Source organism: Grammomys surdaster, unplaced genomic scaffold, assembly GCF_004785775.1.
Source record: "Grammomys surdaster isolate TR1022 unplaced genomic scaffold, NIH_TR_1.0 234, whole genome shotgun sequence".
Classification (NCBI taxonomy): Eukaryota; Metazoa; Chordata; class Mammalia; order Rodentia; family Muridae; genus Grammomys; species Grammomys surdaster.
The window spans coordinates 3,369,444-3,386,825 of NW_021604679.1; the positions used below are offsets into that span (position 1 = coordinate 3,369,444).

At 40.7% G+C, this 17,382-nt stretch overlaps 1 protein-coding gene across 3 annotated transcripts in view; it reads left to right on the forward strand.

Moving 5' to 3' along the window:
• Positions 1–17,176, forward strand: part of Camsap2 (calmodulin regulated spectrin associated protein family member 2) — a 73,457-nt gene extending 56,281 nt beyond the window's left edge. The window contains exons 9-18 of one of the 3 annotated variants that reach the window (XM_028773773.1): positions 78–90; positions 587–653; positions 1,454–1,523; positions 1,842–4,035; positions 7,339–7,475; positions 7,870–8,090; positions 9,718–9,790; positions 10,743–10,858; positions 13,759–13,877; positions 14,281–17,176. In XM_028773773.1, coding sequence (XP_028629606.1) covers positions 78–90; positions 587–653; positions 1,454–1,523; positions 1,842–4,035; positions 7,339–7,475; positions 7,870–8,090; positions 9,718–9,790; positions 10,743–10,858; positions 13,759–13,877; positions 14,281–14,586 — 3,316 coding nt within the window. In that variant the 3' untranslated portion in view covers positions 14,587–17,176. Of the gene's footprint in view, positions 1–77; positions 91–586; positions 654–1,453; positions 1,524–1,841; positions 4,036–7,338; positions 7,476–7,869; positions 8,091–9,690; positions 9,791–10,742; positions 10,859–13,758; positions 13,878–14,280 lie in introns of all 3 variants that reach the window. The other 2 variants (XM_028773772.1, XM_028773771.1) reach the window with 2 other exon arrangements.
• Positions 17,177–17,382: the final 206 nt, after the last annotated feature.

Sequence of the window (17,382 nt, forward strand, 5' to 3'; positions counted from 1 at the left end):
AGCATTTGGTTTGGACAGAGGCAGTTCTTCAGTATGGCTGCATCCTAGAAAAAGCTCGTTGAGTTAGCTTTCCTAAGTGGTAAAGGCACAGCACTAGAGCTCCCTGCGAGTCTGTTCAGTATCTCAGTTTGTATGAGCTGAAAACAGTGTGAGTCACGGGAGCTGATGAAGCTACTGCCTCTCATCCCTGACTTCCATCAACTGGGGACAAGGATATGTAACTTCACTGACACCAGCGGAACATGGTGGCTCAGAACTTAAAAGAAGGACTAAACGTGTATCTTGATCTGGCCAGTTATCACCATTACTGAGAAGAAAACTTGTCAGTTCTCTTGTACTGAATGAACTAGGGCAGAGGTAGGTCAGAACAGGAAAGGTCCACAGACACGCTGTGCTGAAAGGCTTGTCAGGATCATCTGGGATTTTATTGTACACAAGTTTTTGGAGATTTAAATTTCCCCAAAATACTGCAAATTAATGTTTTTTTTTTAATTTTTCATTGTTTATAAAACGGTATGTGTGGGGGAGTCTAAAAGAGCGAAAGAATTTCATATATATATCAATCATGTGGTACACTGAGAAGGAGCTATATTTACAGTCTCATCATTTGCCTTTTAGATATACACGTTCCCAAACTCATTCTTCAGCCTCAGGTAATGTATTTGAAAAAGCCTGTTGAGGAAAATGCTATGTTAAATAGGCTAACTGGGAAATAAGTGAGAATAAATATAAATATCTAGTCTTTTTTTTCTGAAAAGTGTCTGTTATATATGTGATAGGTGATCTGTAGCTCCATGCTTGATTTTTTTTCCCTATTTTGAGGTATTGTGGACTAACTCAAGAACTTGGTGTATCATGTCCTAGGCAATTGCAGTACCAGTGAGCTGTGTCCCTAGTCCCTGTGCTTGCTTTTGTTTTGTTTTGGAGACAAGGTCTCACATAGCCCAGACTGGCCTCAAACTCCTTATGTAGCCGGAGTTGACTGTGAACTTCTAATGTTCCTGTCTTGCTCTGTAAGTGCTGGGAATACAGGCATGTGCCACCATGTCTAGTTGACAACGCTGTGTCACCGTGCCGTTTGTATTTTTCTTGAGGTGGCTCACAACCATCTATAATGAGTTTTGGTGCCCTCTTCTGGTCTGCAGGCATTCACGCAGGTAGAACACTCTATACATACTAAATAAAAAATAAAATTCCTTATTTGTATACATTTATTTTGGCAGGAAGGTAGTTTACTGAGGATTAAACCCAGAGCCTCTCTTGCTAGTTAGGTGTTAGCTATAAATTACATATTGCTCCCTTAAACTTAAAAAAGGGTGGTGGTGGTGGAAATGATTTACTTTGTTTCTGTTGTTGCACTGAGGTTCCACCTTTTTGAGTGTAGTGCCATGAATGAACTCTCAAATATGTCAAATATATGGTTTCAATGAGTTTTCCTTTTTTGCATTTGAAGGAGGAATTAGAAGGTCTTCATCTATGTCTTATGTTGATGGCTTCATAGGAACATGGCCTAAAGAGAAAAGGTAAAAACAAAGTTATTCTTGGTATAGTCATGTTACCAAAAGATGCCAATTTTCTCTCACTCTGCTTTGTTGTTGTTGTTGTAATTAGTCAGGTTGTCAAGGCAAAATTTCAGTTAGGACCTAACTGAAAAGGGCAGCATAGGGATCATAGAGGTCAGGGGATAAACAGAAAGATGATGAAGCAGCCCCGGCTCACCGTGAGGTCAGCAAGGCTGTGAAAAGTGAAGGCAAGGCGTAGATTTCCAGACTGCTGAGGTGTGTTTAAAATTGTTTCTTTCCTGCAGTTCCTTAAACATTTTGTCTTCACGTCTTTTTCAGAACATCAGTACATGGCGTTTCATTTGACATTTCTTTTGATAAAGAAGACAATGTGCAGAGCTCCACTCCAAACCGAGGGATCATTCGCTCTGTCAGTAATGAAGGGCTCACTCTCAACAACAGCCGTGCATCCAGACACATGAGGAAAAATTTGTCCTTCAAGCCAGTGAATGGAGAAGAAGAGGAAAGCATTGAAGAAGAGCTTCATGTCGATCCTCACGGTGACCTCAAATCTTACATGCCTCTCAACACGAATGAACTAAACTCTAATGAGAATACTCACTACAAGCTTCCAAATGGGGCTTTACAAAATAGAGTGCTCCTGGACGAGTTTGGGAATCAGATAGAAACACCAAGCATTGAAGAAGCGTTACAGATAATACACGATACTGAAAAACCTCCTCAGACACCGCGGCCAGATCAGATCGCTAATGGCTTTTTTCTTCATGGTCAGGATCTGAGTATCCTGAACTCAAATATCAAGCTAAACCAGTCCAGTCCTGATAACATAACTGACACGAAAGGTGCCTTGAGTCCCATAACAGACACTACAGAAGTTGACACTGGAATTCACGTTCCTTCAGAAGACATTCCGGAAACCATGGACGAAGACTCTTCCTTGAGAGATTATACTGTTAGCTTAGACTCTGACATGGATGATGCATCTAAATTTCTTCAGGACTATGATATAAGAGCCAACAACCCCAGAGACGTTCTGAGTCCTTGCCCGAGTACCATCAGCACCAAGTCTCAGCCTGGGAGCAGTGCCTCTTCTAGCTCTGGGGTGAAAATGACCAGCTTTGCTGAGCAGAAGTTCAGGAAGCTGAATCATACTGATGGGAAAAGTAGTGGTAGCAGTTCACAAAAAACTACACCAGAAGGCTCAGAACTGAATATTCCTCACGTGGTTTCTTGGGCTCAAATTCCAGAAGAAGTGGGTGTTGCCCAAGGTCGGGACACTACACAGCTGTTGGCTTCTGAAATGGTACACCTTAGGATGAGACTAGAGGAAAAGAGACGTGCTATAGAAGCCCAGAAGAAGAGAATGGAAGCTGCTTTTACCAAACAGAGGCAGAAAATGGGAAGGACAGCATTCCTGACGGTAGTAAAGAAGAAAGGGGAGGGGGTCTCCCCTCTCCGAGAGGAAGCAGCAGGCGCAGAAGACGAGAAAGTGTATACTGACCGAGCAAAGGAAAAGCAGTCACAGAAACTGGATGGGCAGAGGAGCAAGTCTTTAGCAGACATAAAAGAAAGCATGGAGAATCCTCCAGGCAGATGGCTGAAGTCTCCAACCACGCCTGTTGATCCCGAGAAGCAGTGGAATCTGACAAGCCCTTCAGAAGAGACTTTAAATGAAGGAGAAATTTTAGAGTATACAAAGTCCATTGAAAAGCTAAATTCATCCCTGCACTTTCTACAACAAGAAATGCAGCGCTTGTCCCTTCAGCAGGAGATGTTAATGCAGATGAGAGAGCAGCAGTCTTGGGTGATTTCACCTCCGCAACCCTCTCCACAGAAGCAGATCCGCGATTTTAAACCTAGACAGGCAGGCCTGTCGTCAGCTGCTGCACCGTTCTCTTCAGACTCCCCACGTCCCACTCATCCATCTCCACAGTCTTCTACCAGGAAGAGTGCATCTTTTTCTGTTAAAAATCAAAGGACTCCAAGGCCAAATGAATTAAAAATAACTCCTTTGAATCGAACCTTGACACCTCCTCGGTCTGTGGATAGTCTCCCTCGGCTAAGGAGGTTTTCCCCAAGTCAGGTTCCCATTCAGACACGGTCTTTCGTATGTTTTGGTGATGATGGAGAGCCCCAAAAAGAGTCCAAACCAAAAGAGGAGATTAAAAAGGAGCCCTCAGAGTGCAAAGGGACTTTGGAATCTTGTGACCATAACCCTGGGGAGAAGGAGATTAAACCTGTTGAATCAACAGTGTCTGAGGTGTTGTCACAGCCCATCACAGAGACTGTATGTGTGACACCAAATGAGGACCAACTGAGTCAGCCCACAGATCCACCGCCTAAACCTGCTTTCCCACCTACTGCTCCTAAAAATGTCAATCTGATTGAGGTTTCTCTGTCCGATTTAAAACCCCCTGAAAAGGCTGATGTATCTGTTGAGAAGTTGGATGGAGAGAGTGATAAGGAACAGTTTGACGATGATCAGAAAGTATGCTGTGGCTTCTTCTTTAAGGTAATACTAATGACATCATTTTGAGCATCCTCCTAGGATGGGTCCTGTATGTTTTTTAAGTTGATACACTTACTTCTTCAGTAACAACATCGTTGATTACAAGTCAGCCACTATTCCTGAAATGTGTCTAGGCAAATCAGGCCTTGGACCACAGAAGTTCTAAGGCACGCTGGCTCCTGCAACCATATTCCAGTGTAACTCAGAGCTGCCCTCCTCCACCACAGTCATGGCATGTGTGTACTTAACTTATATTACATGGTTCCCTACCTCCTGTTCTCATTTTTATTGACACTCTTTTAGAAATTCATCTATGTCCAATTGGTAAAAAACACTCAAATTGCATCATATTTAAATATATGTCAAGGTTTTAACATTTTTTTGTCAACTTAAGTTTTACAGACTTTTTGTCAACTTGGGTTTTACAGACTTATCAGAGAGGATCTTATAAAGTGAAATGTTTTTAAAAGGGTGTAGTGGTTTGATGTTATCATTGAGATACAGTTTCTCTTTTTCTGCAGTTCTGGGAACCAAAGCCAGTGCTTTGCATACTGAACAGAGCTCTGCCAATAGCTATACTGTCCACCCCTGAAAAAAATCTAAAAACAGTTTTAGAAAAATGTATACACGATTTATGGGCTGTGGTGTTACATACTTATGTTCTGCATCGTGGACTGCAGTTTGCTTTTCTATAACTAAAATTGTATGTTTCAGATTTGTTGTTGATAAGGCACTAAAACCAGGTGATTGCTAGTCCTATGTCTGAACAGGTTAGGAATCTCAATTTTAATCTTACTATTGCTGTTAGATTACAGTAGTTAAACAGTACTTCAGCCACACAAGTGCCACAGCCTGGACGGTATTACTTCGTAATAGTGGAGCTCTTAGGCTTCGTACATAAACTCGTAATGTAGTAAAGCTTTTCTCCTCCATTATCCAGTCACCACATGGAAGAGGATGTTTTCACAGTCAGAACGTGTGCTGTTCACACTTCCTCCCTTTGATTCAGCACTATTGCCTCTGGCCTGGTAAAGATGCTCAGGGTAGATTTACTTGGAAAAGTGCACCGAGTAGCCACAGTTTGAGAACTTAAGATAGGTGACGTGTACAGCAGCAGTGGGGAGAAACAAGCACACTGACTGTTGAGACAGTGGAATTTGCTTGTTTTATTGTGATTTATTTTAAATTTTATCTCAGGATGCTTCCCTTAGGTCTCTCTCAACATTTAGAAATTTGGATGTAAGTTATATTTTGTCCATTAATCATGTAGAAGTACAATTTTTTTAATAGCCTACTACTAACACATAGCAGAGTTTTAGTGCAGGTTTAGAGACCTTTGTTACCATTTTTCTTTTCCCAGAAAGGAAACAGCAGCCAGGAACATCCTCAGTGTAAGCTAGGCATCCGTCTAAATCTGTATTCTGTTCCATCCTGTTGATTACATCTCCTGGACATGAGTATAGTTTCTTCCATGAGTCCCTAGCCTCTCCTCATGCCGTCCTGTTCTTTATGAACCTATGCTGTCTCCATGAGCCTGGCTCCACTGAAGACACCTTATTTATATTAAATGTGGTTCTGAATACTGAACTTATGTCCTCCAGCATTCTGGGCAAGTGTTTATAAAGTTCAGACCTTAGTACAACTCAGGGACTTGGGCAGAATAACCCAGACCTACTTGTTTAGACTCTTCTTGTAGCTTCTAGACTGTTCTGTAACTGTTTCCTCTGACTGTTCATGCTTCCTTGATTAGTTAACTGTCTCCATATGTGTCTCTGCGGGGTCCTCAGTATACTGACATTGCACTTAGAATCCATAGTTTTTAGTTACCCTGTTTTTCTTTTTCACTTAGACTGTGGACACACAGGGGCACTGGTTCTTTTTACCCAAAGCATATCGTAGTATGTATGGTTGGCTAGCTAGATGCAGAAATGCATGTTTAAGCTGATCCATTTGATGTATCTTTGGATTTTTTCTGTTTACCATAAAATCTGTTAAACAGGGCTCCCAGGCAAAAAAGAGACAAAAGTCTCTCTTCCCTGTGTGATTGGAAACCTGTAATGTCCAGCACGTAATGCAAATGCATTAGTCACTAAAACATAAGCATCCTCAAGAAATCATTAAGACAGTGAATCGGTACTACAACTTGTTATTTACTCCTTGCTTGAATTGTAAGTACTGCCCCGTAGGGGTGTTCTGGGTACTGACTGCCTGCAGTCATTACAGAAGGTTTACAGATCGTGACCAACTCTGAGAATGATAGAACTTAAAAGGAAATGATGCCTAGCTCTTCTTCCAAGTGACCTATCAGTCAAACTGTCAGTAACTCAGCTGAAAAACAACAAAAACTAAACTGGAGACAAGCCCATGCAACATTTATGCGACATGACATTTGGTGGCAAGTTTTGGAATGCTTTTTATCTGATTTTTCATTATAATTTAAATGTGATTATTTAAAATGGGAGCCAAACTCTGCTTCTCTAAGTTGTTTGTTAGGATGAAAACAAGTTGTTTGGGGGCCAGTGAGATGATTCAGTGGGGAAGACACTTGGTGTCAAGTCTGACAGTATGAGTTTGATCCCCGGGACCAACATTGTAGAGGAAGAGAACCAGCTTTTTCAGGTTGTCTTCTGACTTCCATAGGGGTGCCATGGCATGAATGCTCGGGCATACAAGTGCCCAGATTGTAATTTATATGAACAGTTGTTTCCAGGCCATGAGGTGGCCCACCAGGTAAAGGCTGTTAATACCAAGCCTGACGGCCTGAGGTCAGTTCCCTGAGATCCACATGGTGAAGGAGAGAACAGACTCCAGCAAAGTTACCCACCGACCTCCACACATGCACTTTGGCATGCATGTGCACACAGACACAAACCAAAACAGAATAAGAAAACGCTGCTGCTGCTGCTCCTCCTGCTCCTCCTGCTCCTCCTGCTCCTCCTGCTCCTCCTCCTCTTCCTCCTTCTCCTCCTTCTTCTTCTTTTTTTTTTTGGTTTTTCGAGACAGGGTTTCTCTGTGTAGCCCTGGCTGTCCTGGAACTCACTCTGTAGACCAGGCTGGCCTCGAACTCAGAAATCCACCTGTCTCTGCCTCCCAAGTGCTGGGATTAAAGGCGTGCACCACCACTGCCCGGCCTTCTTTTTTCTTTTGATGGCCATTTAGGTTTAAGGATTTCTTACATTTTGTGAATCATGTCCACATTTGGTAGGGTTGTAATTAGTTCAGATTTTCGGATAAAATAGTAACTCTAAGATGGTGGCTATGATAAATGAAAATATTAGGCTCTAAATGTTTGTTCTTTGTTCTTAGGATGATCAGAAGGCAGAAAATGATATGGCAATGAAACGAGCGGCCTTGTTGGAGAAACGTTTAAGAAGAGAGAAAGAAACTCAGCTTCGAAAGCAGCAACTGGAAGCAGAAATGGAGCATAAGAAAGAGGAGACGAGGTGAGAACTCTGTTGCCCTGCTCTGCAGCAAGCCTGGGACTCCTTAGAGAGAGCTGCAAGTGTGCCTACAGGGCAGTGTTGCGATCCTTCAGGATTGTGGGGGATAAGACACAGCGAGATCGTTGTTGACTGTGGGTGGTTTTAGAAGTCCAAACTATGTTTTGCTTGTCAGAGTAAAATGGTTTAAAAATCATTAATTTAAATAACTTCAATCAGAAACACACATACACACAGAGAAATGACCAAAAGTTTAAATTTTCTCAAGTACATTTTAAGCCAACTATGTTTTTCCCCAAGGCTCTGAAATATTTTCCTCCCATCAAACATGTAACTCTTTGCAGTGTCAATTGTATTTGGTATTCAAAATAATCAGTTCAGCCCTTTGGTTTCTTAGACGAAAAACTGAAGAAGAGCGTCAGAAGAAAGAAGACGAGCGAGCACGGAGAGAGTTTATTAGGCAGGAATACATGAGACGGAAACAGCTGAAGCTAATGGAAGACATGGACACAGTGATCAAGCCTCGTCCTCAGGTGCCAAAACAGAAGAAGCAGCGGCCAAAGTCTATCCACAGAGATCACATTGAATCTCCCAAAACACCAATCAAAGGCCCTCCAGGTAACACCAGTTATTTATGAGGAGGTCTGTTCATAAACACCAGCTTGGTTTGTTACACTAACTTGACAGTGCTTTGGTAATACTAAATTGGATACACAGTTTGAGGTGATGGCATGGTCTTATTTGGAAAATCAAAATAAGCAAAGGAAATTGGTATTTAATCCAGGTGCATTGTGTGTGCATGCATATATCCAGTAGATCAGATGTGAATGCTAAATGTGGATCTGCAGATGTAATGTCCTTCCCTCTGTGACAGGTCTCATACAGCTCAGGCTAACCTCAAACTCACTGTATAGCCAAGGATAACCTTGAACTGATCCTCCTACCTCTGCCCCTTAAGAGCTGGAATTAGAGGCATGTACTACCGCCCCCTTTCAAATGCAGCGTTGAGGATTGAATCCAGGGCTTTGTGATTGGTGGCCAAGTAGTATTCAAGCAACTACACTATGTCCCAAGGTATTAACTACTGTTTAAAAACGTAAATTGAGGATAAATGTCGTGTGCATGCAAGGTAGAAGGAACATACCTGTACTTTTGTTATCACTGTTCTAGAGGACCTAATCCAGGACCTTCTGTGACTCTTCCCTCAGAAATTATCTGGAGAGCAAAGAACATCAGGTCAAGATTTCAAATGTCTTCCTTTAAAACCCAAATAGTCAAAAATCCAAAATTATAATTTCTTAGAGTTGAAAATTTCAATATATATAATTTTTAGCCATTTTATTTAATGTAGTGCCATGAAATTTTTCTGAGAATTTCTACACTTAGAGCTGAAGATAAAAAAGTTGAGGCTTTGCCTAATATCCTTGAGGCTCTAGATTTTATCCCTATCACCCCAAAACTAAATAAAAGCTTGTAAAGTTATTCTGGATTAGGGGTGGAGGGGTAACCTGAAGTTGACAGGCAGTGAAGCTTGGCTTGTATGCTTGCTGTTCAGCGCAAGCTGGCCTCCAGCTAGCAATTCTGCTTCAGTATTCCAAATTCTGAGGCTGTAGGAATAAGCCTGGTTTGGTAAGACTCTTTGATTTATGATATTGGCTGATGTGCTGACGAGATGGCTGGGATTAGTGTGGTAACTCAGTGGTTAGGAGCACTTGCTGTCTTTGCAGAGGACTAGGGTTCAGTTCCCAGTACCCACGTAATAGTTCACAACCAGTGGTTCATAATTCCAGGGGATCCAACACCGTCTTCTAGGCTCTGTGGACAGCAGGCATACAGGCAGTACACATACACACATGCAGGCAAAAATGCATGTAAATAAAAGTCAAAACTAAAAAGCATTGGAAGAAATGTATAAGCTAATTTTGCACAGAGAAATTAGATACTGCAAAATATATATTTCTTTCTTGAAAAAAAACCTGGTCAGGGTATTAGGTTTCCTGACCACTTTACTTTTGAAACAGCACGTTAGTTTTATTGTTGCCTAAAACTTGATTCTTAGTTTAAGTTGTGGATATATGCATGCAACATACTGTGTGCTTAGATTCAGAGTAAAGAGAAAAAGAAATGACCAAAGTCCAATTATCATTGCTGGTGTTATCTAGTGAACAGACTCTTTTCTAGTTTCTTCTTTTACATTTCCAATTTTGTTTTTGTTCAGGATCACGAATTTACCGTGTTTTTTCAGTCTCTAGCCTCTCTTTGGCATCGCTGAACACAGGTGATAACGAGAGTGTTCATTCAGGCAAGAGGACGCCAAGGTAAGCCCAGAGCTTTTGAATGTTTTTCACAGGAAATAATATGGTACTTGCAATTATATAAAAATGTAAATAAAAATTATTTAGTTATTTTGTATTTTATAGTAAGTGAAGCATCACAAATTGTTAGCTTTGCTGATTTAAGACTTTCTGTTAAAATGATATGAGGTGGGGTCACTAAGATGGCTCAGTAGGTAACAGGATCTGCCGCCATGCCTGATGTCCTGAGTTTAGTCCCAGGAACCCATGTGGTGAAAGGAAAGAAATGACTTCAGCAAGTTGTCCTCAAACCTTCTGCATGACATTGTATGCACATGCATACACACACACACTATATATATATAGTTATTATTATATATAATACATATAATATAGTTATTAATTATATAGTTTATATAATTACATATACTATATGTAATAATATATAATAAATTTTTATTTTTCAGTGCTCTTTTAGAATTTGAATTAACATTAATACTTTTATAAGCTATAAACACCAATAGTATTTTTATACAAATAGTTGCTAATATGCCTATGATTAAACAATAGAGAAAAATAAAATCTGTCTTCCCATTGAAGACAATGACATTAGAATAATCCCAAAGTCACTTGCTTATTTGAATGTAACATTTTGGAGCATTTGTATCTAACTCACAGGTATAAGGACCCATGTACTCTTACTCTGGCATATAGATTTGAAAGATCAGTGTCACCTTGAATTAGAAGACCCACATAAAAAAGGAGTGCTTCTGGGGCCCAGAAGCTCAGACTGGACACTGTCTCACCACTCCATTGTGCTAGTCGCCGTTTCATATGGCCATAAGGAAGACGCAGTATTAGCACCACCTCACTTTTAAAGTTCTAGGCTGGTTTGGTTGACACTATCACATGCATCCGCAGGAGCTCAGAGATGCTTTTTTTCTGAGACATAAAATGTAAGATATTCATTGTTTAGGTCAGAGTCTGTAGAAGGCTTCTTATCTCCAAGTCGTTGTGGCAGTCGGAATGGCGAGAAAGACTGGGAAAATGCATCCACAACTTCCTCAGTGGCTTCTGGAACAGAATACACAGGTTAGTGTGAACATCTCAGGGGAGCATTCTAATTTACCTCACTAACGAGAACAGGCATAGGGTGCGGTACAGGTGTTACAGGTTCACCTTGATCACAAACACAGGCATGTGGTACACAATAAGGAAAGGGTCACTCTGAGGTGCGAGCCTTTCAGTGATGCAGCCCCACTGAAGGAGGCAGCAACTCACTCCTGGTGAGTAAGGTAGGTCTCTAAGTAAAACTAAAGATGTCACATAGATGCCATCTGCCCATATGACTGGCCATTTCTGTGTGGTAATTTGGGCTCAAAGAAACCTTAGAGAAGTTTCATCAACAAAGTATTGTTCCTCATAACTACGTGAAGGAGATTCTATTCCATAAGGACTTCTTATTCCATAAGGCTGTTATAAACAGCCTAGGTAAACTTAATGAGACTGTCTCAAAATAAAAAATAATAAATAAATAAAGCTTACTGGTGAAGTGTTTGCCTAATTTGCGTAAGGGTCTGAGCTTAATTCCTACCACCAAAATAATAAATGATAATAATAATATCAAGGGAACCTAAAGATAAGGGCATATGATCTAGGAGGTGTTGTCTTCACTGTCCCTGTTCCCTCCAGCTCCTCCTCCAGCCTCTGGCTGGGCAGCACTGACCAAAGCCAGACTAGAGACTAGAAAGTGAGAGGACAGCTAAAGACAGGAGGAGCAGAGGCAGGAGTGAGGAGACATGGCACCTGTGCGCAGTGAAGGACCAGGAAGGAAACAGGGTGGGGACAGCGGGAGGAGGAGATGGTCCCATGCACCTGTGATTTTGCAGAGTTGGAAGCCTTATCACACCCTCAGTAGCCAAGAACCAGTTAGAAACTGTTCATGTATTTACTTTCTGGCTTCTCCCTCCCCCTTTTATTCTTTAACTGTTTGTTAAAACTTCCTATGGTCAATCTCTCTCTCTCTCTCTCTCTCTCTCTCTCTCTCTCTCTCTCTCTCCCTCTCCCTCTCCCTCTCCCTCTCCCTCTCCCTCTCCCTCTCCCTCTTTCCTCTTTCCTCTGTCTGTCTGTCTGTCTGTCTGTCTGTCTAATTCATGTCATGTGTGTGAGTGTTCTGCCCATGTGCATGTCTGCTCTCCACTTGTATACCTGGTATCTGCATCAGGGATATATCAGATCCTTGGGGCTAGAGTTAGAGATGGTTATGAGCCACTGTGGGTGCTGGGAATCAAACCCAGGTACTGTGGAAGAGCAAAGCAGTCAATACCACCTCTCCAGCCCCAGTCTTGACAGCCTTTAGTGTGAGATTGGACAATATTTCCATGTTGCTCCCTCTGCCTTTGTAAAGTTGAGCAGTCTGAACAACCTGGAAAAAAATGTTTTTTCTTCATTTTTGTGTGCACATGCAGCACCAGAAGACAAACTGTATGTGTACTAGTGCTACCTTTCAATTTTTAAACAGGGTTTTGCTATATACCCCTGACTAGCCTTGAGCTACCTGTTTTCTGATTACTGGTATTAAAGGCATATGCCACCACATCCAGCTGTGTGTTTTTGAAACGGAGTTTCATTTGCCTGTCTCCACCTCACCAATACTTTTTTTAATATAGTGTGGGTTTTGGGGGGTTGAACTCACATCCTTATGCTTGTAAGAAAAATTCTGACTGACTGAGCTATCTCCCAAGACCACCTTCTTGTAGCGGCATATTTTCCCTGCAAGTTAGGAGGAGCTAAGGTGGGAGGAGTAAGGAGAGGAAGAGGAGGAGTAAGGAGAGGAAGAGGAGAAGGAAGAGGAGGAGCTAAGGAGGCAGAGATGTAGGAGCCATGGATGACCACTCATGCACCAAGAGCAGTCCTGGGTAATAACTTACATCTAGGTTAGTTAATTGATTAACACTTTCAGTTGTGTGGCCATCTTGATATTTGAGCATTTCCAAATATATAAAGCTATTGGATAATCTTTAACCATTAGAGTCTCATTTCTACTGGGTACCTCGTGGATGGCGGGTGGGATGGTCTGGCCTCCGCCCAGCCTTGTGGAGACAGTGTGGAAGATTGGCAGAGCCATCTCCCACGCTGGCGTCTCATGGATGCCAGGGTCAGTACTTCTGGCTTGCCTGAGCTAGCGGCCTGAACCGAGCAGCCAGTGGTGAGAACATGCTGCTGCTCGTGGTCACAGGCCTTGTCTAGTCAGGAAGATGGCAGCTGGTTAAGAACAAGCCAGATTGGGAGCCACTGGTTTAAATATCTCCCTCAACACCTTCTGACCTTTTTACAAGCTAAAACCAAGTATGGTGGCTTTCTAACTGTAACCTGAAGAGAGTGGCCATGAATTTGAGGCCAGCCTGGACTGCATAGTTATTTCCAGGCCAGCCTGGACTTAATTTAAAGTAATGTAGTCAGTCTCAAGAAAGATTAGGTAAACTAGGAATTACTCTTGGGCCCTTTATACTTTAAAGCTCACCAGTAAGGAATCTAGCCAGCCTGGGAAGATTAAGGAGACAGTGTAACAGTTACAAGCAGTATCTTATTTCTAACACTGCCTTCATGGGACAGCATCTGAAAGCCACAAGAACATCCTCTAAATATGTGCTTTGTGACTAAAACCATGGTGTGGCTGGAGTGTAGCTATATAAGAGCTGGACATGGTGGCACACACCTCTAATCCCAGCACTTGGGAGGCAGAGCCAGGCAATCTCCGTGAGTTTGAGGCCAGCCTGGTCTAGCTGGGGAGTTCAGGACAGCCAAGGCTACAACAGTGGGAACCTGTCTTTTTTTAAAAAAAAAAAAAAAAAAAGGTCTAGGAGCAGCTTTAAGTCCAGAGCCCAGTTCTCACTTGCATAGTCAGCAGTGCAGCAGTTTCACCATGGAAAACTGTAGTGTTTCTGTCTTGGAAATATTATTTCTTTAACTGTTGTAAATGTTTCCTACAGGACCAAAGCTTTACAAGGAACCTAGTGCAAAATCCAATAAACACATAATCCAGAATGCTTTAGCTCATTGCTGTTTGGCTGGAAAAGTAAATGAAGGTCAGAAGAAAAAGATATTAGAGGTAAGCATGTTCTCATGAAAATTAAATTTGGTAGCATTTCCAAACTTAAGGAATTGTGTGTATGGATGGGGAAATACTGTGGTGGGCTGCTAGAGCTTGGGCAGCCTGAGAAGGGTCTACAGTGATGTCTGTTAGTATTAGATGCAGTTACTCTACTCTCAGAGTTCTGGAAGACTTACAGGTTTAATTAAAAGCCACAGAAAGACTTTAAAATGTGTCAGTAGTGTACAGTGGCAGGGTGCCTTCTTAGCATGTGTAGGCCATCCTTGGTACTGCCAAAATACTAATAGAAAGTTTGGTTTTAGACTATGTCATAAGTTTTAACCAAGAAATACAAGTATATAAACATTAAGTAAAATGTTACAGCTTCATTGTTATCTTGTTTTTGTTTTCTGTTCTAAAGGAAATGGAGAAGTCAGATGCCAACAACTTCTTAATCTTGTTCCGGGATTCAGGCTGCCAGTTCAGGTCTTTGTATACTTACTGCCCAGAAACTGAAGAAATCAATAAACTGACTGGGATAGGTCCTAAATCTATCACTAAAAAGATGATTGAGGGACTTTACAAGTACAATTCTGACAGAAAACAGTTTAGCCACATACCTGCTAAAACGTTATCTGCTAGTGTGGATGCCATTACCATCCACAGCCACTTATGGCAGACCAAAAGACCAGTAACACCCAAAAAACTCCTACCTACTAAAGCATAGGAGGCAGGAGATGCTTGCTGCAGAACCTTTGTGGTAAATTTGTACTTCGTCTTTCCTGCCTATAGAAAATCTTTCTAATTGCCAACAAGATTTTTATCAATTAAAACTGGACCTTAACTCTGTTGTTGTGAACAACTGGAATGTAATCACAGTATTTGGAGTGCAGAAGATTCTTACTAGGTGATAAGTCCACGTGATGAAGGAAATGTTTTGATTCACAAACGGAGGTTTGTATGTTACCAGGTTCACCGGCCTGTGTTAGAGAACGGGAAGCACTGAATTCTCATGGACACAGTGGGACATAGGCTTGAGGTGTGGCTAGACGACAATTATGTGTTGTATTTTTTTTTAACCCTGTACTATGTGTGCACATCTTCAGATGGTTTTGTTGTTGTTGTTGTTGTTCTCTCTCCTGGGGGTGTTATTCTAAGCTGCCTTTGTGTTTGTTTTATGTGGAGATCATGAAAGTAGAAAGTCCACCTTAAGAAGTAACTTGTACCTTTCATATGATGTTAAGAGAAACACTAGTGTTAGTTCTACAGTAGCCCTCATGTTCTGATGGTGTTACAGTGTTTGCAAGAATCCTTCTAGTATTTACATTCTGTATTTATTATTCACACAAGTATTAACATGTCTCTATTAGTAAGGAGGTATTGTAAAAGCTGCTACTGGGTTCCCTGCAGACCACACGAGCTAACCCAGAGTACCCTGTAAGAAGCTGCTGATGAGATCAGTGCCGTTTCTACACCACTTCTGGCCAACTCAGAATAAATTAGATTGTACCTTTAACAACAACAACAAAACACTTTCTTTTAAAGTATGTCACTTTATAAGCTGGCAGAAGTGAGTGACACGTGAGTGTTGCCTTTCAGAATGAAAATGTAAGGCTTCCTGGGCAGCTCAGGAGGCCTTTATATTTATAACCATTATAGAAATTATATTTAGAATTTTTAAACATGCACAAAGGGCTACATTTTGATTTGAAAGTAGCTTCATGTTATTTTACTTATACTGGGTTTTTTTCTTTTTAATCCTTTTCCAGTGGATCAGCTTAGATTAAGAACACACTTGAAATCTCCTCTACACGATCTTTCTTCTTTAGCGAGCATACCAGAGGGTTAGTTGGTGAAAAACTTCATTCTCAGGAAAAGACTTGAATGATTGATTGTGTGGCCCTTTTATGTTTCAGTGTTGTGACAACCATGTACACTAGTGGGGAAGACATTGTTTATAAGTGAGAGAGTAGTTTGTTTTCTTTCATGGGATATAGAGATGAAATATGTACATTTCTCTAATTAAGTTGTTTAGAGAGGGAACTCATGTCTCATGTGATGTATTTACTTAATTTAAAAAGAAGAATGGAATGGGAAGTCCCTGAGCTGTACTTTTCTATTATAAAGCCTTTAGGTATCAGTGCATCTGGGTTTTCAACATTTTCTCAAATGCTGTCAATATTTTACTGTAATTTATGTTCTTATATTTATGTATATTTGTTAAAACTGTAAAAAAAATTTTCACAGATTTTTTTCCAATACCTGTGCAAAATGTATGTGTAGCTCAAAACTATTTGTGATCTACTGCTTGCATGTGACAGACCAGGATATGTAACTCTTATATTTTAAATGTATACATACTGTGTATATATAAAATATTAAAAATGGGGGATTTCACATTTTACCTTTCAGACACCAATTTTTATCACAATTAGAAGGAAATGGGCAAACAAAGACATCCTTAGGATAAGACTAGTTTAAAAGTTATAAACAAACTTAATCAAAACAAAGTGAATTATAGACAAAGGAATTTAATAAGCATTTTTTATTACTAACCAAGGTCTTTTCCCATCAAAGCAGTCTCCTTGCTGTCACCTGAGTATTGAATAAAGAAAAGTCAGATGCAGGACATTGAAAGAACTAATGAACACTGACCTCGCCTGTCTTTGTGCTTACATCTGTACATCCAGCAACTGAGCGGAATGTCTAGTGTCCAAAGGTGTAATGTGAATATTGCCACAAAATTCATTGCTCTCAGTATAAGATTTTACTTTACTAATGCAAGAGGAATACAGATATATTTCTTTAGTCTGCAGATTTTTTTATTATGGTGCAGCTTTTTAAATTATGTTTTAAAATTATACAAGCGAAAATATGCCATTCCATAAAGTTTGGAGATTTCCATCAACCTTACTGAAACACAAACATTTTCATCGTTGGAGGTCAAATTACCATGGTAACTAACTACTCAGTTAAATTTGCCAAATCCTTGTCATGGTAACCAGTGTGGCCTGTCAACTTCTGCTATTTACCACAACTTCTAAAGTTTCCTTGCAGTTTCTCGGTTTTGTTTTAGGAGGACTATTATTTTTATTTGGCTGCTTAAAGCCAGAGTCCCCTTCTTTGATGTGACTCATGGACACTGTTGGGCAATGTGCAGTGTATGGTGTGCTTCCTGTCCACTCCTGAACGCTGCAGATGATCCGTGCTGTCAGGCTTGCTCGTTCCTGGTACAGTGTAGTTCCCCTTTCATTTGAATAAAAGCATGGCACCAACTTACTACACTGATTCTTCAATAAAGTGTGTGTTGTCTTGTCTTGTGTTTGGTAACATTATTTGGACTCAGGAGAATACATCATGGAGTTTTCCTGTCTCTCAGCCTATGTTTAAATTTAGTAGTTGAATATTTACTTAAGTAATTTTTAATATTAAACTATGCTTGAATGCCTCTTTAGGTGATTTTATAATGTTAAGTTTCTGTGCTTTGCTCAGATAGTATCTATCTATATGACCCATAAATGTT